This window comes from Protobothrops mucrosquamatus, unplaced genomic scaffold (assembly GCF_001527695.2).
Source record: "Protobothrops mucrosquamatus isolate PMUCROS unplaced genomic scaffold, P.Mucros_1.0 scaffold62, whole genome shotgun sequence".
Classification (NCBI taxonomy): Eukaryota; Metazoa; Chordata; class Lepidosauria; order Squamata; family Viperidae; genus Protobothrops; species Protobothrops mucrosquamatus.
In genome coordinates, this window is record NW_015386441.1 from 670456 (window position 1) to 695475 (window position 25020).

General features: G+C 37.1%; 1 protein-coding gene across 1 annotated transcript; it reads right to left on the reverse strand.

Moving 5' to 3' along the window:
* Positions 1 to 2627: 2627 nt before the first annotated feature.
* On the reverse strand, positions 2628 to 25020 carry GLRX3 (glutaredoxin 3). The gene is made up of 11 exons (XM_015812028.1): positions 24841 to 25020; positions 20351 to 20459; positions 17457 to 17531; positions 16709 to 16910; positions 11966 to 12138; positions 11818 to 11879; positions 9814 to 9871; positions 8849 to 8901; positions 5603 to 5642; positions 5428 to 5520; positions 2628 to 2897 (listed from the first exon to the last, which is right to left on the reverse strand). The coding sequence occupies exons 1-11, from the start codon at positions 24921 to 24923 to the stop codon at positions 2847 to 2849; spliced, it is 999 nt and encodes a 332-aa protein (XP_015667514.1). The 5' UTR covers positions 24924 to 25020; the 3' UTR covers positions 2628 to 2846.

A 25020-nucleotide genomic window follows, 5' to 3' on the forward strand; every position in this document is an offset into this window, starting at 1 on the left:
GCTAGTGTACTCCCACCAGTTACCAAACAGCATCTTTTTCTGAGATCCTAGATAACATAATGATGTTACTATCTGGATTTTTCCCAATTGTTATTTTAGGAGACTTTGATGTCTATGTGCTGAGAGGGAGATCAGAGGCAGACCAGAAATTCCAGACGTCCATGAAAACTAAAATCTGACCATGTCAAATGACTGATGACAAATTTTCCAGTTTCAGATCACTTTCCATCAGTCTGAGATGATAATTAGGATATGTTGGCCTATTTATCTTTGGGTCATAAAAATGAAGAGTTGAATAAGATGGCCCATACTATATACTTCATGGATTTGCTCAGTACTTAGTGATTTTCTTAATTTTCTTAAAATATCATCAGCCTGACTGTAGACACCATCTTAAAACCCAACATCTTTAGATATCTTCCATCTTTTTTTAGCAGGATTTGAGAGGATGTGATGGAACTGCAGCTATAAAGCTATCTGAATAATGTAGATCAGCTGGATTCTTTTTAATCGATTGAAAACCAAGACCCTGGAGTGAAACTATACTGCTCACAAAAATAAAGGGAAAGCAAACCCCTTCAGTTCCATGGTAAAATGTTCCCTTTATTTTTTTGAGCAGTATACATTAATTGCTCTCGTGGATGATCTTAATCAGGACTTGGTTAGAGGGAGCACAGGTCTCTTGGCTTATTAGGTCTCTCAACAGTATTTACTACTGATAGCCTTCTGGATTGCCTACAACAGTTGGAAGTTGGGGTAACTCTGTTGCAATAGTTCCACTTTTTCTTTAGTTACTGGTTCCAGTTTAAAGATGAAGAAGGAGCATTTGAACTCATGACTACTCCAACATGAGATGCCTCAGGGCTAGGTCTCTCCCCCATGTTAACATCTATAGGAAACCATTGGGTAGAATTACCTGTGAGCTTGGAGAGTTATCAATATATAGATGACATACAGATGTATTTCTCCCTACAGAATCAAGCAGGTGGTGCAATGGACCTCCTTACTCAATGTCTGGAAGCACTAAGTGACTGGATAAGACAGAACAAGTTGAAACTGAATCATAGCAAAATACATTTTTTCTCTTTTCTCTTTTATATATTGTTAGAAATCTTCATACATTATATTATTTAATACAATGATATTTATACAGTTTTAAAGTTCTTACGGTACTATTGCATTTATTGTTCACAAGCCCTGAACAGTTACAGTTCCATCTGCAGGGCCTAACAATGGTCTATTACTTCAGGATTGGATTACTGCGATGCACTCTGTCAGGGCGGCCCTTCACTCAGAAACTGAAATAGGTACAGAACGTGGCATCTCAGAGATCCAAAGATGAGAATCAACAGTTTAACCCATATTACTAGTTATCGCAGAAGATGCTTTTGGGATAATCTCCTAAAAATAGTTTGCCTATCATATCCAGGCTACAGGTCCCTTTGACCCAAATGTTTGTGGGATGGGAGACCCAATGTCTATAGCGTGGTTAGCAGACAGAATGTAAGTGCTGGAAAGTAAATTATATGTTCTGCAAATCCCTTATACTTATATATTCCTCTGGCTTCCCATTTTCTTTTGCACCAATATTCTATATTTCAAGGCACCTGTTAAGCTTTCAATGTTACATTTCAGCCCAGCACCCATGTTTTTAAGCTCTGTAGATTCCTAGCACAATTTATTTAGCAGCAAGCTCTCAGATGCAATGCAATTCAGTTCTGTTTATTGCAGTCTTAGCCCAGTAGGAACTTAACTTGTGCAGACATTTGACTGCAGGCAAGAATGATACCAATTATAATAGCAGATAGGCCTATTACAATTTACAGCAATCAGAACCTACAGAACGTGTATCAGCAATTCCAGGCTTCCAGTTACTTGATTGTGAAATGGGTGGTTATATACTGTAAATATAACTAATTAATAAATTCTAGACTCTTTCTGCAATTTAGCAGATAGTTGACCATTGTCTTGAAGGTCAGCTGGAATATGCTGATGAAATATTCTGCTGCAGAAAGTGCTGTTTCCTGCTGCATTGCCACTATTGCTTATATTCTTTTGGGAGTACATGGACTTGTTTTTAATCCTTTTGTGTGGCTTAATAATTTAGAATTTATCTAGAATTTAGCATTACGTTAAATCAAGCTGATATTTCTCTTAATGCTCAGCACCTATTTCTTATTAAGAGTGGATTCTATTTTCTATTGCTACTTTATTCAAGTTGTTTTAGTTGCATAGATAATATTGTTTTTATGCACTTTAATCTAAATTATAGAAATTGCAGCCAAAAAGCTTGGAAGAATGAGCACAAATTTAGTAAGAGATAGATCATTCAGATTAAATTACCAATCAATGAAGTAAGGAAAAGCCCCTAAGTGTTTTATACTATGGCCCTTTTGGCCAGATTATTTAAAATATGACTAAAACGATATGGCTCATGTTCTGATAGGATGGAATCCTCATTCTTGAACTTGACTGGACCACCATAATGATGTCTTTATTACATGCAACAGACCACAACATTAGAAAGTTCAATGACTATATAATTGTGAGCAAATCTACCAGTTCAACAAGGGCTAGGACAGCTAGATGCTTGTGTGATTTGAATGAAAAATTAAAGTACTCAGATACATATTTGAACTTCAATTTTAATTCAGTTTGAAGATGGTCACAAGTTTACAGTTGTATGAAATTTTACATTTACATACTTCTCTAGCATGGCCTGATAAAGGATGAAACGGAAGTCAGAAACCTGCAATTCTGTTTTTTCTGTTGTAACCTGTTCCGGTGCAAATGTCAATAACAATGTTTGTATTTCTGTTGTTCTTGATTAATGTATTTCATTTGCATCAATTTTCTACTTTCAGGATAGATGACAACTCACCAGATTCATTTAGTTCCTGGATGAAGAAAGGGAGAAGACATTCAGGGACTGATATGATTACAAAAACTCTACCAAAAAAAGCAAGTTGGATCCATAAAGTTTGGTGACTATAGCTATTTTATTCATTAACAGGGTATCTACCAATGTATCTTAGAAATCTGTCATATAAACTTTCTATATTTCAACTATAAAATCTTATCTGGCACAGCTTCATGGAGTCTTCCCAGCCTCAGATATGAATCTTGCCTTAGACCAGGTAAACCAGGCTTGTCCAACCCATGGTCCATGGGTTTCTTATGGCCCTGGACAGTTAGAATACAGCCCCACAATTTCATAAACTTTATTATGGTTTATCTACACTGTCTATATTATATGTTTTATATGCAGCCCAAGACAATTCCTCTTCACTCAATCCAGCCCAGGCAAGCCAAAGGGCTGGACATTCATGTTCTAAATCCAGTACTGTAATTCACAACAGCAACAATTTTCTGGGACTTAAACATTAGAAAGTATTACCACTACTTACTATAAGACATTCTACACTTGCATTGTTCCTACTCATGTTTCCCTAGAAACATGAACAGGGAGAACATCACAAGAATGGAAAAGGGTAAATGTTATAAGCATGCTTTTTTTGGGTACTGTTAATCGTATTTTATTATATCTTTGGTTGCAAGAACAATTCAGAGCAAAAGACACTGACTTAAAAAAAAAATTACGGGCCAAGGCTTAACGACATTCTGAGAAATTTGTATGGTAATGAAAATAAAAAAACCTGTTAAATGTTCTACGCTGGGGAGGGGGAGGTAATAATGTAGAACAACTGTTTTTGGAACAATTCAAGCCCTAATTATAGTTTTAATAAATGCAATTAGAAGATATGGTTTTTAAAATCAACCCAAAAAGAAATCACAGGATTCTACCTGCAGAAATGGAATTTTTATTGAACATTGCTAAATAGATCTAGAAAATAAGAAAATGATACTGTCGATGAAAAATACTTCCCAGTAGATTTTCAAAATGATTAAAATGTGAACTCTATCATTTGATTCATCTTGATTCCTATGGCCTCAAAACATATTGTGTCATGTAAGGAAAATTAATAGAATCTACATATAACGAACGTGAAAATATCTTACATTCTTTAAAACCATACAGTGTATAATTTTTGAATGCAGTATACTGCTGAACATTTGTTTTAAAAAAATAACTACATGAGCTAAATAATATAAACCTATTAAAAAAAACTAATAAGACTTATTGATTCTACCTCTCAGGAGATACAATGACTTTGATATTGGCTATAAAACACTGAAGACAAGAATAGACCCCAGAGTATTTAGGTTTAGAAGTCAATGCTTGTTCATTGTGCACACACACACAAATATAAGATGGAGCAAGAAATACAAATCTATTTTTTCCTTCAGGGCCATTTTTAAAAGTATACAATAAAATCTCACCTTCTTTTTCAGAAATGTGACACTTTTTTTGCAAAACGCCATATTGTTTGAGAAAAAAAATAATGTTAAAGATTACAGCTAAAAATCAAATAGTATCTTTAAATGCACCCATAGGAGTAAGAAGAGATAGCTCTTAGAACAAATAACTGATTGATGTCAAGAAACAACATATCATTACTATTATTAGTATAACCACTGAATGAAGATGTAAGGGTTTGTTTTACAGCAGTATATTAGGCTGATGATAGGTTACAAAAAAACTCTAAGACATTATGTTTCAAATGTCAAAAGCACCAGAAATAAACTTGTGCAAAGTAATGCAATTTATGCATTTGCATATAAGAATCAACTAGTCATCTACTAAATGTTAGTCACAAATAGTCTTGCATGATAAGAGGAAGTCTATATAATGGTTATAGAGGTACTGCAGAAGTAGGTCAAACTATAGGCAGCTGGGCAGTGAAGAAATAATTATTTGTAAAACCCACAGCCTGACTTTCCAGTATGCATGCATTAAGCAGTGTATGCTTCGAAAATGATCTGGATAAAAGGCTCCAGACTTTGCATTTGTACATCTCTCTGCTATTCATTAAAACAGGTTCATCTTTTTTCAGGCAGGAAGACTAAGAAAAGACAGTTAGCTTTGATATATTTATTGGAACAGCACACAAATAAAATTAAAATCAAACACCATATAGCAGGATAAAATCAGTATAAAAGATATTAAGATAATCCATCATATCTGAAAAAAAACCCCACCAGTCTGGCCAATAATGTTGAAAGAATAAAGAAGATATAATTAATGAATAAAGGGAAGCAAAGTTATCATAGGAGGTAGATGTTCCATAATCTGAGTATACTTTCTCACTGACCAGGAATAATATGGCCTTGATAAAATGTGATAAAGCTATTTCCACTGATTTAACTTTAATACTGGACCCAAATTTTTAAGACTTTAAAATAACACTTGAGGAATTAGGTAACAAATCATAAATCTGAACATCAACTAATATATCAAAATGGATAAACAGAGACCTATTTTTTTAAATGAAATGGTTACAAACTTCTCAATAATTCTTTTCTCACCTTAACAATATCTAAGCCTCCGACGAGTTCACCTTTCACATACAACTGTGGGTAAGTTGGCCAATTTGAATATTTCTTTAATCCTTGCCGCACCTAAGAAATGTAGACTTAATTAATATTCCATATCATAGATTTTTATACTCAGTAATAAGAGAGTTACATATCAACAACATACCTCTTCATTCTCCAGTATGTCAAAAGTCTCAAAATCCACACTAAATAAAAAAGACATTGAGACTTATTATTTCACCTAGAAATAAATAGTAACAGTTTTGAAAGGTAGCCCTACTCTCAAGGAGCAACCTGCTTAGAAAGAATGCCAGCATCTGTGCTACCTTCTTCCTTTCTGTTTGAGTCTTCTCCCCAAAGTCAACATGGCAGAATCGCCAATAAAGCTTGAAACGGGTGCAGAAGGCGAATGGAGGAGACATTTATTTTGGCAGTCCTGCAGCCACCAGCCAACAGAATAAAACAGCCAAATAAATGAAGGTGTTTTTCCTTTAAACCGAGTGAATGGTCCAGGGGAAAAGCAAGGAAAAGTATAAGTATAAAAGCACAACATGGAAAGTTGCAAGTATCCTGGTTAGTAACAAAAGTAACAAAAGAAAAAAGCAGAAGAAATTCCAGAGGGAGAAATTAAGGCAGAACAATATTTTTAAGAAGAAAACATTACTATATAATAGTACTACTACGAAGTAGATAGTACTATTGTAATAGTGATTGCTATAGCAATATAGGATAATATAGTAATATAGGATAGAGCACCCCCACATGTGCTAGGGCCGTGGGCGAAAATGGGGCACGGCCGCAACTCAAAAACAGGATGACATGCCCTGGGGTGCAAAAACAGGTCGCTGCCGCGCCCCAGGGCACGAAAATGGGATGCTACTGCACTGCGTGGCACGAAAACAGAATGCTGCTGAGTCTCGAGACGTAAAAACAGAGCACTGCACTGCCTTGGGGCACAAAATGGGACGCCATTGCGCCACAGGGCGTGAAAAAGGGCTGCCTCCGCGCTGCGGGGTGCAATAATTGGTGGTGCCGCGCCATGGGGCATGGAAACAGGGCTAGTATCACATGGGTGCTAGCCCCGCCCCATTTGCAATGTGTGCTTGCTTACACACGCACGTGTAAAATGCTTCCCCCCTCCCTTTCCCTCCGGTACGCCAACCGAAAAAGGTTGGTGACCTCTGGGATAGAGGCTATACAGGTAATCCTCAAGTTAGGAAGTAATAGAGCCTGCCAATTACATTTGTAATCTGATAATTTGTTTGATTGAATCATGTTAAATGAACATGATCACTCCCTGGTTTCCCCAATGCATTCACTAATCGAATGTACACGTTGCTAAATGCACTTGAGATATCTCAGGGTGAAGAAGAGCATGTGGGGCCTGCTGCTGGAGCAGGCCACTCAAGCCCTCCCCCATCCACTGACATACATCATGCTCTCCTGGGGTCCTCACAATTGCTTTCCCCCCCCCCATCCTGCCCAGCCGGGTCTCCACAGACTGGGCCTGGTTTGCTAGTGTCCTGAATTCCATTTACTCCTCCCTGCCCCATTTCCCATGTATTACTTACTTTTTGAAGATATCCAGAGCTGCAGAAGAGGCTGACCCTGGCAGAGAAGCCAAAGTGTTTTATTCAGATGATGGCGAAGCTGTAAGAACGTGAAATCTGAGGAAAACCTTTTTCCCAACTTCTGAGTAAAAGACCTCAGCTTCGGGCCATGTGGCCAGCAGTACCGTGTTTTCCCAAAAGTAAGCCCTACCTGGAAAATAAGCCCTAGCTTGACTTTTGAGGTTGGGCCTAATATAAGCCCTGCCCTCCCCCCCTTAAATAAGCCCTAGTTTTGGGGCGAGGCACAGGCCTAAAAATCAAGCTAGGACAGGGGTGCCTCTCCTCGCTGTCCTACTTCTTCTACTGGCCTGCATTTCACAGTCAGAGGCCTCTGCATCCGAGAACCGAGCTACGGATTCAATCCGTAGCTCAGTTCTCAGCTGCAGAGGCCTTCTGGAAAGGCCTCTGACTGCAAAATGCAGGCCGGAGCTCCATTCTCAGTTGCAGAATGAAGCTGCTCCTTCAGCCTCAGAAGAAGTGGGCCAGCTGGGCATGGCTTTTCGTGCCGCCACCGCGAGGTGAGTGGAAAAGACCCAACCCCACCCCCCACCCCGAAAATAAGACCTGGTGCCACTTTTGGAGGCAAAAAAAATATAAGACCAGGTCTTATTTTCAGGGAAACACAGTAGTAGAAAAGGCCTGGGCAGGGCCACAGCAACCTCCTTCTTCAAAACAGCTTTAGGGAATTGGGGCAGCAGCAGCCGATCAACGGGGAGCTTGCTTCCTTTGTCTCATCAGGGTTTAACTGCAATCAACTCCTCTTTGATTGGCTGCTGTTACCCCAATCCCTGAAGCTGCTCATTCGAACTAGCTAGTCAACGGCAAGCAGGAGGCTGCTCAGCATTGGTCAGACTGGGCCCAAACCATGCCTGCAGGCCCTCATGGCAGAGGATCCAGCCTTTTAATCAGATGGGGCAAAACTGTTTTCCTTACATCTCACATTCTTACAGATTCACCAGCTTCTGAATGACTTTGGCTTCTCTGCCACATGGATCAGCCTCTTCTGCAGCTTTTTGAAAGGAAAGTACAGTAAAGTCATATGGGAAATGGGACGGGGAGGAGTACCTGGAATCCGGGACTCTAGCAAAGCAGGCCCAGTCTGTAGACAATTGGCGGGGCAGGATGGGAGGGAAATAGGCAGGGGGTATGTTGCAGTGTCTCTGCAGTAGGTCGTAACCTGCAGTAGGTCGTAACCAACGGCGAATGACCATTGTGGTGCTACAACATGCGTAACCTTGGGACGAATGTCATAATTTTGAACGATCGCTAACTGCACTGTCGTAACTCGAGGAATACCTGTATACAACACTAACATATAAATTAGTAAGTTTCATAATTTATACCTTGTTTTTATTTTTCAAAATAAAACACTCCCAAACCCTTTCCCCCCCCCCCCAAAAAAAAAAATCTGTCCAGAGTTCACTGCTTTTGTGGCTCTTTTGAGTCTGGGTAAATCTAATTGGAGAATTTTAAAAAAAGAATCCTAACACTTAATAAGAAAGAGTGGTTAGAACATATAATCAAAGCATACTGAACTTGAACAAGGGGATTTAAAGTAAAATCTAAGAGGGACAGAGATGGAAACTTGAACAAAAGATCTTGAACATGAGAGCTAATTCTCATGTATATAGTTAGCAAGATTAGCATTACAGTCCTAAACTGACTACTGAGATGACGCAATTAGAATCCAAGTTCAGTAGCTTGCCATTGAGAGAACCACTGATGAATGGAAATGGGGGTTAGGGTTAGGATTAGGTGCCCTAACAAAATACATGATTTAAGACAATACATTAGTTACATACCCAGTATTATTTAGAATTTCTATAATCTGCTTGCTGAATCCACACTTTGCCATCTAAAATAAGAATAAAAGTACAAACCGTTGTTTTCTACTATATTAACACATATGTATAAATTTTAAAGTTGCGACTTCTGGCAAATTGATTTTAAAAATGTAAGATAGTTTTTGGATGTTTACATTTTCCAACCTGAAATCTTCAAGAGACAGTGGATTACTACTCATATCATTATTTTAATTTCCAAAATATTAGAAGGCAACAGGTTGGAACAGTTCATAGATAAGAAAGAAAGAACAAGACATTCTAAAAATGAACATGGCAGAAAATCCTGATTAGTACATTTGACTTTAACATCTAACACAGAAACCTAAATCATGTAATAAACCACAAGAACAATTTTTCCCCAGCCCTCACCTCAGAATATTTATACCAGTTTATCAAATATGCAGTATAGTCCACTGTGAACTTTCTACATGTCTATCTACCTAACTACACATGAAAGCATGGTTGCAAGTAGTCCTTATTTAGTAACCACAATTGGAACTGGCAACTAGGTCATTAAGTGAAGTGGTTGGTAAGTGAAACTGCAACTTTAATTATCATCCAAGTTCAATTTTGTGTAGGTCTTCAACCTTGTCCTTGACATCCTTGGACAGTTCTTTGGTCTTGACCATGGTGGAGAGTTTGGAATCTGATTGATTGCTTCTGTGGACAGGTATCTTTTATACAAGTAACAAGCTGAGATTAGGAGCACTAACTTTTTTAAAGTGCGTTTTTCTGGATTTTTTTGTTGTTATTCTGTCTCTCACTGTTAAAATAAAACTACCATTAAAATTATAGACTGATTATTTCTTTATCAGTGGGCAAATGCACAAAGCAGGAGATCAAATATTTTTTTCCTTCACTGTAATGCATTATTGTAATAAGCTGCAATGGTCATCAAGCTAAAACATTTTTACAAATCTTACCTGTTTATTCCCTTTCATGAAGAGCATCACAGGGGCCTTGTTTATTAAATCTTTGAGCCTGGAAAATGAAAAGATTGATAAAATCTGAACATTAACTTGTAAGACAGGGCCAGATATATCATGATGAAACCGCGCCCACCCCATTGCCGACAATGAAAAACAAGTCGCGATACATCACGTCACGACATGTCACGTGACGTTGCGAGTTTGACACCCCTGGTGTAAGAGAATATAGATCAAAAATAGATTTTCACTGAAATGTGTCACTGTTCTTTCAACAATTTAATGTTTGCTTATTGTTCTCTCATAACAAGATATGGTTTTTAAAATTATTTTCTACCAATACTTTTCCATATATAAATTTAAAGAATCTCTAAAATTGGCTATTTACAATTACTGATTTATATTATAAATGCATGAAAGAGTAACATTTAGTTTGTTTTTGCAAATAAGGTTAATGTAACCTACACAGAAGTAGTAACTTCCAATTATTCTCATGAATTTACAATAATGTTTAGCCAAAGGAAAATGTAACATTTATTCCAAAAATGGGGAACAAACTTTAATAAAGAAACAGATGTGGTTCATCCCATCTTTTCAAGGCAACTATTTCAATAACAAAGATACAAATTTCTAAAAAAAATAGCTAGCAATGGATTCTCATGCATAGACTTTTTTTCCCTCAGAATTCCAGCCAGAATCACAGCATTTAATCTCTACTTAACGTAGTAGGAATTACTTCACAATAATCCAAAGAATAACGGTGATGCTTTAGTACCTTGAAACCACTTTTGTCAACTTTATTCAGTTTCTAATATAATCATGATTATTCAATTAGATTTCATAAATAATGGGACATGTTTTTCTTCTATACTCTGCCTTGTTAGAATCCTGCAGTAAAGCTATTTTAATTAACAAGCATTAAGATTTTTGGCTCTGTGATGGCAGTTAACAATGAGAATAGCTAATATACACGGGTAATAAAATAACGGTAAAATCTCAGCAAATCTGTGCCTAGTACTATGTATAGTCAACATCAGCGGTCTCCAGCCTTTCCAGCTTTGTGGACTGGTGGTGGGGGAGAGAGGAGATGGTTCTATGCAAGGAGCATAGCAAGCGCACACGCCCAGCTCCATATGCACGTGGTGGGACATGCACCTGCTGCTCGCACAAATAGAGCTGTGTATGCACGCTCATCCACCTGTTGCATGCACAAGTGGAGTGCACACTTATCTGCTGCTTCTGCAGCCTGGTTTTGAACAGACTGCAGCCCAGTAACAGGCCATGTCCCGGGGGGTTGGGGACACCTAGTCAACATGATAAAGGCAAAGGGAACTTCCACAAATGAAATGAAGAAGATTCCTACACCAGAATATCAGTTTCAGTCTTACAAGCACTATTACAATATGATGGCAAAGTTACTAGAAATATTCCCACCTCAAAATCCATTTTTCTGACTGGAACATGTCATTCCAAGTAGGGACAAAGGCTCTTCAAAACTTCAGAATGTAACATTCTGGGATAAAACTATTTTGATCTAGAAATGTTTTGCATAACTATTTTTTTATGTAAGTCATGCTATCTCGAGGAATTTTAGAAAATTATAATGTTTGTACTTGAAAGAACTGAACATAAAGACTCCTTAAGCCATTAGTATAGAAAATAATAACTTATCAGTTTTCCAATGAATACAGACAATATTTTTTCCATCCTTGATGACTGACCAAGCTGGTTGGGACTAATCTGAGTTAGCAATCATCATTTTATAGAACAGCAATGAATATTCTTACACTTAATTAGGTATAGAAAAATAGAAATCAAGCTGAAAAACACTAAAAAGAAAAAAGATGCTCATGCACATATAATACACATTTCTGTACAAGTTTTCTTCTGTAGCATGAAAAAGAAAATTAACAATACTATAAAGTGGACAGCAATTAAATTCAATCATGGGATATATCCATTTTCTTCTTTACAATAAACAGAAAACAAAATGCATCATACCTGTCTTCTAATTTGTGGGCCTTAGGGCAGACTGTATCCAATTCTCCTGAAGCCTCAAGCTCCTAAAATACAATAATTTTGTATTTATAAAAATACTTTTTAATTAGATTTGTTTAAAAAAAAGAAACAGATAATTTTAGTTTCTAACCTTAACAATATCCAGTCCGCCTATAAGCTCTCCGTTTACATATAACTGTGGATAAGTAGGCCAGTTGGAGTATGTTTTTAGACCTTGGCGCACTTCTTCATCAGAAAATATATCAAAGCTGCTAAACACAATGTTATGTTTGTTAAGAATTTCTATCACTTGTCTGCTGAAACCTGGAAGATGTGGGGGGGGTGAGAGACAAAAAGAAAAAAGCACAATATTTAATGAGGTTGTATCGATCTTTAACTAAAAGAAGTCTCCCACAAAATTAAATTATGGTAAAATAAGGGATATGTCTAGTCTTACGAAGAGAAGGACTAGGGATGACATGATAGCAGTCTTCCAATACTTGAGGGGCTGTCACAGAGAAGAGGGGGGTCAACCTATTTTCCAAAGCACCTTAAGGCAGGACAAAAAGTAATGGGTAGAAGATCATTAAAAAGAGATCCAACTTAGAACTAAGGAGAAATTTCCTACAGTGAGAACAATTAATCATTGGAATAACTTGCTTCCAAAAGTTGTGGGTGTTCTATCACTGGATGTTTTCAAGAAGGGATTAGACAAACATTTCTCCAAAGTGTCATCTCCAGCTTGAACAGGAGGTTGGTGTAGAACATCTCAAAGGTCCCTTACAATCTTGTTATTCTATATTGTATGTGGTTTCTACACAAACTCTATAATTTTATTCCAGGCACCATTATCAACCCCTGATAACATGTTTTTCTTCCTCCCCAGCTGTGATGTTATTGAAAATATATTCACATTAATAGAGAGTTCATAACTGACCTCAACAAGAGAATTCTTGCTTAATGTCAATTAACAAACATTTTAATAATTCAAGGTATAAAACTGAACATCAGCCAAGTAGGGGAGAGCATAGGAGGAGAAGGGCCTAGTGAGATAGGATCACTTACCCATATCCTTAATCCCAACTGTACAACTGCGATATTTCATATTTATATTTCAGAATTAAACATGTTATTTTATTATTAACTCCATTTAAACAAAAATAATAAAACTACCTAGAAAACTGATTATATATTGTACGTGTATGTGTGTATAATCTCGTCTACTATATTTAAATTTTTTCCTTACAAAACAGAAACCTTCCTTATGTGTCTACATGTGTTGCTATATATTCATAGCTTTGCATGGTATCTGAAAAATATTGCCCAATTTACAGAAAGTTCTAAAACACCAGATATATTATGACAGTTTTAAAATAAGTGCACATTCTAAGGAACCTATACAAGATTTTTATCTGGCAAATTTTCCCATTACTTTTGTTTTGTACTGTAGCTTGAGGTCTTCGTAATCTGCATTTTGAGCCAAGAGCAAACAGTATTTATTTATATGATGTATAAGTTGTTTTTCTTCATACAACTGAAGCATTAAGTTCTTGTACTGCCTCGAGTGAAACAAGGATCCTGATCTCCCTTCTTTCCCCATTCATCTGGGAGTTCATTAGTAAACAGCTACAGGGTGATTGCTGATGGTTATTATGCTACCAATATATTAATTCATTTCTACAGTAAGAGGCTTCTAAAGAAAGAGAGCGAGCACTTTATTTTAGCTGTAGGCAACTATAAACAGACAAAAAGATTGATTGATGGGACTTCATTTTTAAGGGTTAAAGTAGCAGGCTGAAAATATTATGCTTAGGGATAAAGTGCCAACAGTACTTTATTCCCATAACAAAATATTTGACTTTTTAAAACCAATGCAATCTGAGCAATACAAAAGCTAATGAAAGCATGTCTGAAGCGTACATTTAAGACCAAGACCAAGGCTGCATAATGAGAATATACACTGGAAGAGATAGAAAGTTATGTATAATTGTTATATAACACCTATCGTGTTTCCCCAAAAGTAAGGCCTACCCCAAAAATAAGCCCTAGCTTGAATTTTGGAGATGGGCCTAATACAAGCCCTACCCCCAAAATAAGCCTTAGTTTTGGGGCGAGGTGCATGCCTAAAAATCAAGCTAAGGTGGGGGGGTGTGGAGCTGCCCCACATGCCCCACACCCGTTTACTGTTGCAGCCAGGCCTCTCCTCGCTGACCCACTTCTTCTGTGGAATCTTCTGCAGCCAGGCCTGCATTTCTCAGTCACAGACCTTTCCAGAAGACCTCTGCAGTCAAGTACCAAGCTATGGATTCAAACTGCAAGACCTCAATCTGCAAGACCTCTGCAGCAGAGAACCAAGCTATGGATTGAATCCATAGCTTGGTACTCAGCTGCAGAGGCCTTCCAAAAAGGCCTGACTGCAAAACGCAGGCCGGAATGCAGCTGCAGAATGAAGCTGCTCCTTCGGCCGCAGAAGAAATGGACCGGATAGGCGGGACTGTCGGTGCCAGAGGTGAGTATAAAAGACATCCCCTGAAAATAAGACCTGGTTCCTCTTTTGGAACCAAAAAAAATATATAAAATAAGACCTGGTCTTATTTTCCGGAAAACACAGTATAAGCAGAGAGCTAGAGCACAGATGAAATGTAGCATTGTTGTAAATAGATTTTACATAGGCAGTGATGAAATACCAGCCATAATAAGGATTGCTGGTTTCAATGATCAATTACCCTCAGTTACAAATGCAAACCATTGTCTTTCTTATGGCAATTAGCCTGGACACAATCTGTTAGGAACTTTAGAACAAGTAACTCTATGTAGCTGATATCCTGTCCTGCAAGCGGTTATGCGGTGTTTATAAGGCAATCTAGAGAATTTTATAATATACATTCGTAACTATTTTTATAAGCTTCCTGAGGAAGTAAGAGCCAAAACACAGATAAGCTGCTGTTATAAATTTGCATGAGATTTATACAGATACAGCAGCAGCCAAGGAATAACTAAAACCCATCTCTTCCTCACATTCATTTATTTTCTGGTCCTTGCTGTTCTGGAATGAGTATGCATGCATAGCTTATCAATCAGTATTACACTAAATTCAATAACTGAAAATGCATGAGAATGAGAATTTCCGTTGCTAAACAAAAAAGTGAATCACATCCAGTTTTATGACCTTTTTTGCCACTGTTATTAAACGAATCACTGTAGTTCCTAAGTGAATCACACAATATTAAATTAATCCAACTTCCCCCATTGACTTTGCTTGTTGGAAGCCAGCTGGGATTGTCGTGAATGGCAATAATGTGACCCCAGAACCTTGCAACCATTGTAAATACATGCTGATTGCCAAGCACCTGAATTTGGACTGTGTGACAGTGGGGATGCTGTGGAGATGCTGTGATGGTCGTAAGTGCAAGGACCGGTTGACATTTTTTTTCAGTGCCATTGCATCTTTGAACAGTTGGTAAATGAATGGTTTTGAGTCAAAGAATGTACATTTCTGAAAGAAACAATTTATATAGGACAGTACCTATGGCAAACCAATGGCATAGCAAATTTAAATTAGAGACAGAAATATTTTGACAGCAAAGAAAATGAATAAAAATATGAATAAAATGCATAAAGAGAAGGGTAATGATAAATTTGGTTCATTCATCAAACAACTATCTCCTTAACGATGAATCCTTTAGATATTATTACAAGAGATCCATTTTTGTCACTAACAGATATTACTCAGAAGTTATACAGGCACTATATAGAAGTTTATAAACAAATTTGGAATCTTTTACACATACTTAGATATAAATATAGCTGAATGATTATCAAATATTCAGGTGTTCCAAGCTCCTTGCAGAGAGAGAACAACAGACAGAGTACTAACTTAAAGGGTACAGGCATTATCTTGAAGTGGATGAAGCTTTCTTCTCCTCAGAAATCCAGCTGCGTGGCTCATTGATCCATGTTATATATATGAAAGAAATTACTCCAACCATTTGCCCATTTTTCACACGTAAAACATTACTCTACTTTAAGTGTTAAGGTTTTTTTTGTGTGGATTAGAAGAGACTAGAACAGTGGTTCTCAACCTGTGGGTCGGGACCCCATTTGGGGCCGATCGACCATTTCACGGGGGTCGCCAAGCAAGGCTGTCTGCCATTTTTTTTGTCCGCCATTTTTTTTCCCTTTTCCAGCGGGTGCCTTACCTCCCTTGGGCTGGGCCAGCTGGTGGTCGGCCTGCTCTGTCTCTGCCACTTGCCAGCTACGCCTCGGCCGGCGCAGGGGGAGGAACCACGCATGCGCGGCGCTCCCGGGCAGGGAAAGTCCTCGACTTACGACCGGTTGGGTAGCCCTCGACTTATGACCGGTTTAGTCCTCGACTTATGACCGGTTTAGTCCTCGACTTACGACCGGTTTAGTCCTCGACTTACGACCGGTTGGGGTCGCGGCATTAAAAAGGTTGAGAACCACTGGACTAGAATAATTATACTCTGATCTGCCAATGCTGGAATAGTTTCAGTCCACAAGAGTGGTATCTCTGTAAGCAAAGATTTTACATAACCTTTTCTTCATATACCCCATATAGGACAACCTCTATTATCTCCTTCCCTGTTCCCCTTTCTATTCAAAATAATCTACAGTATTCTTAACCTAACAACAACTCCTAAATCTCCTGAACCCAGAAAACCAGACTTGGATGTAGCATAGTTGCAATTAAAGTAGCACCAAGGCAATTGTGTCATCCACTATTTAGTGCCCAGGCTAAATGAGTGAACTAGTAGTATTGCTAAAAAGAGGATTGATCACTCTTGAGCAGAAATCAGATTTTTTTTAAAAAACTTACAACACAAAATCGTATAATAAATTGCCCCACTATACAAACATTTAAAATAATTCTTACCACAACGAGGTTCATGAGATGTTCCCTTCATAAACAACATGCAAGGTGCGGCATTAATCAGTTTCTTGAGTCGTGAGTTAAGGTCCTCTTTTTCATTATCAGCAGAAGCAGATGAAAGAGTCAGACTAGATGCATGACGCTGAACTTTTTTGGTCAGTTCTGGTGCATGAGCGCCATCCAATCGATCAATTTTCTGGGAATTCTGTCAATAGGCAGTAGCTGCTTTGAACAATTTGCAAAGGCTACAAGAATATATTTCTAAAAATGATCACCGTAAGATAGAGAACAAAATCATATTGCCTTACTAAAAGCTATAAGAAAATTTCAAATACAGCAGCTGGTGTAAAGTTCATTTCACAAGAAGTTATGAAACAGAAGGAGGTTCTGTAAACCCATTCACAAAGCATAGTAAATTAGTAAAGTCATCAGTGGGCATAAGAATCAAAATGATTAAAACACAACTTCTAAAATATCTAGTAACTAAGTCATCACAATGAGCTTAGATATGAAATTGATTTTAACATGGTTATTTAACAGTACAATAACTGAAATGTAGTTTCTTGTAAATACCTTCTGAGGCAATATTTAAAAAACAGAAATTCTATATAACTTAATCATGACATCCCTAACATTTTTATATAAAACATTTTTATATAAATTGAATATTACCTCAACATTTATCTAACCAGTACTGGAAATAATGTATTTCCGCCAAAGCATTAATTCAAGAAAGATAAAATAAGTTTACCTTAAAAAACAAGAATGTTGGAACAGAAGAAATTTCATATTTTTCAGATACTTCGGGCACTGCTTCAGCTTCCAGCTTTTTTTTAAAAAAAAGAAAGAAATATGATTTCGTTTCCAAAAGCTTATTTATAGTTTGGACTGCACTGGCTGATCTTGTCTACACTGTTCTTTTAGTCATGTTAAATGTTTAAAAAGGATTTCAGTGCAAAAGTTTGTGACACATTTGCATTTAAATGAAACTCACAGGGCAGGCTTGTCATCCACTGAGCCTGCCATGTCAAAACAGGTTCAGAGGTTTTTATTTTGTTGCACATTTCAAAAGATGCCTAGAGGCTGTGAATAAAATTCGTGGTGCACTAGTGACCTAGTAAATTTTCAATCATATGCAGCTACTACTATATTGAAATCCATAAATCACTGACCCCAGTTATGTCATGATTACAGTGCTTATTTTCTGCCCACAGCAATTCTTGCTGTTTGCTCTATTGACTAATTTCAAGAGGCAGTACATCATGACTGACATTTCCAGCCTTCTGCAAATTATGAAGGAAAAAAAAAGGAGTATTTCTTCAATAAACTATTGATGCCTGGTACATTTTAGTTTTTAACTCCTGAAAGACCATTAGATATTAGCGCATTACTAAGTTGACAAGAGAAATTGACAATCCAATATCAAACTGCAAAAGTGCAATTTGGAATGAGGCTTCCACGTACAACTATAGAAGTCCTGATCTAATCTTGCACACTTTGGAAACTATTAATGGGAATGCTGAACATTTTGGAGATAAAAAATAAGCAAGTGTAACAGACACTTAGGCCTTAATCATAATGCATAGTTATAATAAAGCATTAATTATAATACTTTAATCATCAAATTGTGTCTGTTACATGTAATATAAATGTATTATAATGACAAAGTAAGAGTTGGTGACTTTTAGGATTAAAATATAAATAGCTCAAAAACTGATTATTTGACCATAGAAAGGGTGTTTTTCCTATCTAGTAACATCCAGATGTTTTGAAGTTGAACATATTTTGAAATAATTCAAAATATTTTTTCTGGAAGTGGCAAATAAACACTTCTTTGCATAATATAAACATAATATAGTAGTTCAAAACTACACAACTGAATGAAGTATTTGAATAACAAAACAATCTAAAACTATATAAACATTTAAGACACAAACTTTGGTGTGAAGGTATATGTTAATAAATAGAAGTAATGCTGCTAGCTTTCATTCACTGTAACAACCAGAAATATTCATCTGAGCATTCAGTAGCTATGCTTAAAATATTTTAAAAACCATTAATTATGAAAAATTGATTAATATATAACTCTAGATACATAACAGCTTAGGGTAGCTTTCTTAAACTTGCTCTCCTCCAAACCTGACGACTTCAGCTTGTATCTGGCTATCACACTCCTAGTTGAGACTTCTGGGAGCTGAAGTCTGTATATCAAGCTGGTATCCAAGTAGGGAAATGCCTTATATGGGGGTCTATAGGATAAATCTTGCACCTCTCTACAAAATGAAACAACACTTAGTAACTAATTCGCTTAGCAGCAGAATTGCCAGTCATAATTAGGGTCATTAACAAGGACAACCTGTAACACTGTATCACCACATATTACCTATGAATACACAGAATGCATTATAGACTGGGTCTTAGGTGTTCTTATTTTTCTCATTTTATTTAAGATTTCAGGAGTGATAGCTACATGTTGCATTCTCTTCCTCTATAAAGAAAGTATGCATATCAAAGATTCAGAAGTGACAAAAACTGTTGGTAGTAATGGTACTTTTAATATTCAACAACTGAGACTGATTTAGAATAAACTTCATATGGCAAAATGTGTACTCTAAGCCTTAATCCTTCGCTTAGCGATACAGCAAGAAATAAAGCAGAAACATTTAATGTTTCTATAATATTGGTAATTTCTTCAGTTTTTGACTTCAACGTTTTATCACAAAATAAATGCAGAAAAGCCTTATTTATTTTAAATTAAATTTTAAATAAATATCAATGCATTTAACAATATATGGTTTTACAATCTGATATACCAAACAAACCAGGTTATATAACATACTTCATAAAGTATTAAGGAAAATTAATTTCCATAAAGTATTTTTTTAAAGTGTTACGTATATTTCAGTTTATGGCAAGTTTTCTTTTTAAAATGCTCTTTATCAAAATCTTGTCATTTCAAAATTTCCACCAATTTTGCATTTTACTAATTCCAAGTATACGTATTATAGCACACAGATATACATGACTACATGTATAGTAGACTTATTTTTCCTTGATTATTTGAAACATCTTACTAGAAAACGTAAATATTCCTATACCCAGGATGGCAGTCCAAAACATATTATGCACATCTTATATACAGTACGTGTAATACCCCATTTACCTTTCATTTGACATTCATCTCTAATGTGATCCTTCCCCCATTAGTTTGTTAAATCAAGGACTTATTGTATGCTTTCTTAATTTCAAAATCCTCTATAAAGGATCTATTAAAAATAAAGCATGGCAAGAATGTTTGGAACATAGCCGCTTTTAATGTCACTGTTGACACAATCCACAATCCTGATGTTTATGAGTGAAGACTGTGCTGCATCATTTTCTGGATGGGCAAGCATTATCCCTCCCCCCTTCTATATCCATATTTTAAAAGTTTATCCTGGTTTACAAGTAAGAGTTTAGGAAATATTCACTTTCACTAAAGAAAGCATTTGATATGCCACCAATGAAAATGGAAAATAATTGTGAGGTTGACAAAAATCACTTGCCCCAATTCACATTTTTTTTTAATTTAATTTAGAATAGCAGGACTTTTTTTGTTGTTTTTCTGCATTTACAAAGTCAGCAATCACACATGTATTGACTTACTTTCACAAACATAACCTGTGGATGCTCTTTTGCTAGTTCAGCCATGACATTATTCATCTGAACACACTGAGGAGCCCATGGGGCCCAGAAATGAACCACCACTAAAGACCTGCAATAAGAAAAAAGGAAACACATAGTAATCAGATATTTTTTGAAGACCAGAGCAATGTAAAAAGCAACTAGAGGCACAGTGTACGAATTTGGCACTGGGAAAAAAACCTCCTCTTTGCCTAAAGAGAACCACTTGTCAGTCAAAAGACAGTAGCAACAGGCCAAGATTTTGACATGATATATTACCAGTCCCTATATTCCCTGCAGCCTAGCTACTGATTCTGCCCAAGGCTGATCCAAATTCAGCTCACATTCATTGCCGTTCCCTTCACATCCCATTTACTGCTGCCAAAGAATAGACCCTGACAGCTGCTCCTCAGTGGGAAGCTGAATATCAAAGACTTCCAATCCAACCATTCTCTGTATAACCGCAGGAGTTACAAAAGATGGAAGTACTACTTTACTTCTCAGGTAACTGCTGGTACTGACTCCTACTCGCTCAGTTGTAGTTAAAAACATTCTGCATAGAAAGCTATGAAAAAGAAACTTTTTTTTTCACTTTTTGAACTTCCAGGGACAAAATGGTGAACTGAAGACAGTTCCTCTAAAAGCAAAGCAGGTGACCTTGATAGAATGAAGAGCCAGCAAGTTGACCAGCTCCTCATAATTCCACTTCAGATAAGGAGAAGACCTGAGATCACCTCCAAGTGTTCCAGTCAATTGCACCTTGCGAGGAGACAAGACAGTGGTCTCTAGTGGGTTTAGAGCTCTGGGAGGCAAGGGAATAGCCATCTTGCTCAAACCACAGTCAGTGCCTTCAAACATTGGATTCACATGCTTCTTTTTTCAAATCACTTTCACTGCTTTTAACTGCTTTTCCGCTCACAGGAATCTTTGGATTGACAAGTCTGAAAACACCCAGTGAGTTTCCCTCAGTCTTAGCAAAAGAAATTTTAAAGAGAAGTTTAAAGATATTTTTTTTAAATGTTTGGAATAAACAGCAAAAGAATGAATAGAACTTTGTGGCTGGGAAGATATAAGCAGACTAAGGGTTCAGATGGATGTGAAATAAAATTTTGGAATTAATTATAAGAGTCCTTCCTGTGGGAAAATGCCAAAAAAATGATTTTTTTAAAAAAAATGATAGGATAGGATAGGATATTGAAGGAACTAAAAGGAACTAGAACTAAATATTACAATTAAAGGAAAAAAACACTTGACTTACTAATATAAAAATGGAGCAGAATATTTTAACATTGAACACACTGAAGAATATTTTTAAACAATGGACCCAGAAAGTTAATTTTTAAGAGTATCTGCTTCTATTGATAAGCTGTGTTTAGAATATGTTATGGGAAGAGGAACAAGTTTTACCATAGAACAGAGTTCCTCAACATTTCTGGTTTTTGCAGACCAGCGGGAAGAGAAAGATGGGATGGTTCCACGTGAGCAGCGGGAAGCGCACTCATGTAGCTCCATTTGTGCAAATGGAGTGTGCACGCACACTGCTCGCACACATGCTCACCCGTTGCTTGCACACATGAGGATGCACATTGCTTGTCGGCCGTTTCTGCGGCCTGGTTGCAATCCCCTCATTATTTGATAGGGACAAAAAATCAAGGTTATTAGAAGTAAAAAGAAGCAATATAGAGTTATTTTTTTTATCAAGGCTAAAATTAATATATTGTTATCTCTGGTAGCTCTTAATAGACTTTTGCTGACATCAGAACTGTAATGACAAAGTTTTGTGGATTTGTTTGTAGATATGAGATGGGATATGGGAAAAAGATCTTTATTACATTTTAAGAAAATAAGTTACTAAAATTGTTTATTCTTATTGTGATATTGGGAAAGTCATTTCTTCATATATTTTTCTTGTTCTTTACTATATATTTTTTACTTTCTATTTTCTTTTTTTACACCATTTGGGATACACACACATTCCATCTTTAGAAAGATATTTCGGTGAAGGATATACAAAAAAGAATTCTAACATCTTCCCCACACATATTTTTATTTCATTTCTATGAACTATGTTATTTATACTTTCACCTAGAATAATTCTATCTAAAATGGATCTGTACCTATTTCTTAAAACTGTACTGTACCAGTATGTAAGAAAAACAATTAATACACCTTGGATTAAATCTTTGTCCTGCTGAGTCACTCGCAAAACTCAGCTTTTCCAACCTAAATACAGCTTTATGCTCTCATTCTCATTTTCTAAAATGTGAAGAAGATAATGCCCTTCTCTCACCTCTATGTTCATACATATTCATAGGTTGCAAGACTCCTTGGGGCCAAACTCTACATTCAGCAAGATCAGGGTTTTATTTTAATATTTCCTTGCTCAGCACAAAAACTAGTTCTACAGGAATAATACACACAGTTCATGCATTCCCTCTCTAGTTCAATTCAATCATGAAAATAATAAGAAACGAGATGAAACTGGAGTAGCAAACCAAATTTCTGCTTAATTATTTGATTTTCAGTGGAAAAAAAAAATAAAGATACACATAAGAAACTAAGGAACCATAGTAGCCCTTGACTTACAATCATTTGTTTAGTGACTGTTCAAAGTTACAATGTCACTGAAAAAAGTGACTTACAACTGATATTCACACTTACAACTATCACAGCATCCCCAGTGTTCCAGGTCATGTAATTGCCGTTCACGATCTTCCCAGCCAGCTTCTGACAAGCAAATTCATTGGCAGAAGCTGGATTTGCTTAATGACTATGTAATGATTTGCTTAAAAACCATGGCAAAAAAGATCATAAAATCAGGCCCCAGTCACATAATAACTGCTTTGCTTAAGAACAGAAATTCTGGTCCCAATTGTATCATAAATTAAGGATTACCTGTATGCATCCCCAACACAGGATTTACCTATTTATTAATGGTAAATAACATAAAAAAAGAATGTAAGGATGAGATACTACTACTCCTTTGGAGGGTTCTTAGCGTCCCCATATCTTTCTCTTTAAATTCAACCTATCTACATTATGATGATGAACTAGAGTTTTATCAGAAAGATTCTACAGTTAAAGAACAGAAAGGAGGCAACCTGTCAACACACTGTAAATTTTAATAGGTGGAATCCAGACATGATTTCATTGAAATCTGTGAGATTTGACATACAGTATTAACATATTTGTTACAAATCTCTTTTCCATTCAGCTTCAATATTCCCAGATGAATTGACCTACACTGTTCTCATGCCCACCCAGACTACTTATAAAGCCTTTTTACTTCTGTCTCATCATTCTCAAATGCTGTTCTGTTGAACACCATCTTCCCACCAAAGAACCCAATCATTCTAACATGAGCAGAGTAGGGGATGAATATGATACTTAAAGAGTGCCAGGTCCAATGGCTGAAGGATGTGATGGGCAGATGAATGACCACCATATAGTCACAGAAACATTTTCCTTTATGTCCTAATTGTTTACAGAAAAGATGCTGAATGGGATTAAAATGAGACCCGCAGAGTGAGGAGATGAACTGCAATTAAGTTTGACAAAACCATGACCATTTGCAGGGAGAGGAAAAAAAGCACGGGAATCTTCTGGTCTGGGGTCAAACGAATAAGGCTGCATAAAGGTGTAAGGGTGTGTGTATGTGTTTGCATGTATTGCATCAAGAGACAGGTCCACCAGTATCCCAAAGATGCTTTTTCACGAGACAGCTGGACTTTCTTGTTTTTCTTTGAAGACGTTTCGCTTCTCATCCATCCGAAACATCTTCAAAGAAAAACAAGAAAGTCCAGCTGTCTCGTGAAAAAGCATTTTTGGGATAACTATGACCTGGATGACTGAGAATCTCCATTGACTTTCACTAGTACCATTTCTGTCAGAAAACAGAGGGTACCTTTTTCTGGAAATAAATTCAACTTACCTTCTTACTCTTAGGAAAGCTTCCACAATTCATGCTGGCCATCTCCAACCAGGCAACCTGAAAATACCCTAGACCAGGGCTCCCCAAACTCTTTAGCACATCAACTCCTTCATGGAGTTTCACACTGTTAACGTGAAAATAATTTAATAAATGCTGGTTTAACTAACAGTGCCACAGATGCCTCACAGACGGAAGACTCTCCATAGACAGTGCTACTATAGATGATGATGATGATGATATAGATCTCCTGGACAGCCTCTTGGGGTTCCATACGGACCACTTTGGGGACCCCTCTTCTATTCCCTAGCCAGCAAAAACTTTAATCAAAGGGTGGCTGGGTAATAAAAAAACATGAAACCTTAACGGCAGAGCTTTCCACAATGAAAGTTGAAATTCGAGCCATATCTACACGAGAATTACGCATTTAAATCTCCACCAGAGCACCAGCCCGGCGCAACCGATACTTGGCAGTGGCTCTTTGCTCTTCCCCGTCCCAAGGAAACGGAACCTCGAAACCGCGAAAAGGCGGCTGGGAACCCACCTGTCCGGCCGCTGCAGCAAATCCTGGAACTGGGCCGAGGATGTCGCTTCTAGTAAGGTTCCCGCTGTCGCCTCCGCCGCCATCGTCGGTGTTGATCTCCAAAGCTGGGAAAGACTCCTCAGCCTATCCCCCTTCTTGAGGTTCTTTCATCACGCATGCGCCACCCACCCCCTCCTCTGT

What these genes read in the sequence shown, in the direction of transcription:
- GLRX3 (XM_015812028.1), bottom strand. Translation starts at nt 24,923, where the DNA reads ATGGCGGCGGAGGCGACAGCGGGAACCTTACTAGAAGCGACATCCTCG. An exon ending in CACAGGTTATGTTTGTGAAA is followed by an intron (nt 17,532 to 20,350) that starts GTAAGTCAATAC and finishes TTTAAAAAAAAG; the next exon opens with CTGGAAGCTGAAGCAGTGCC. An exon ending in ATCTCATGAACCTCGTTGTG is followed by an intron (nt 12,139 to 16,708) that starts GTAAGAATTATT and finishes CACATCTTCCAG; the next exon opens with GTTTCAGCAGACAAGTGATA.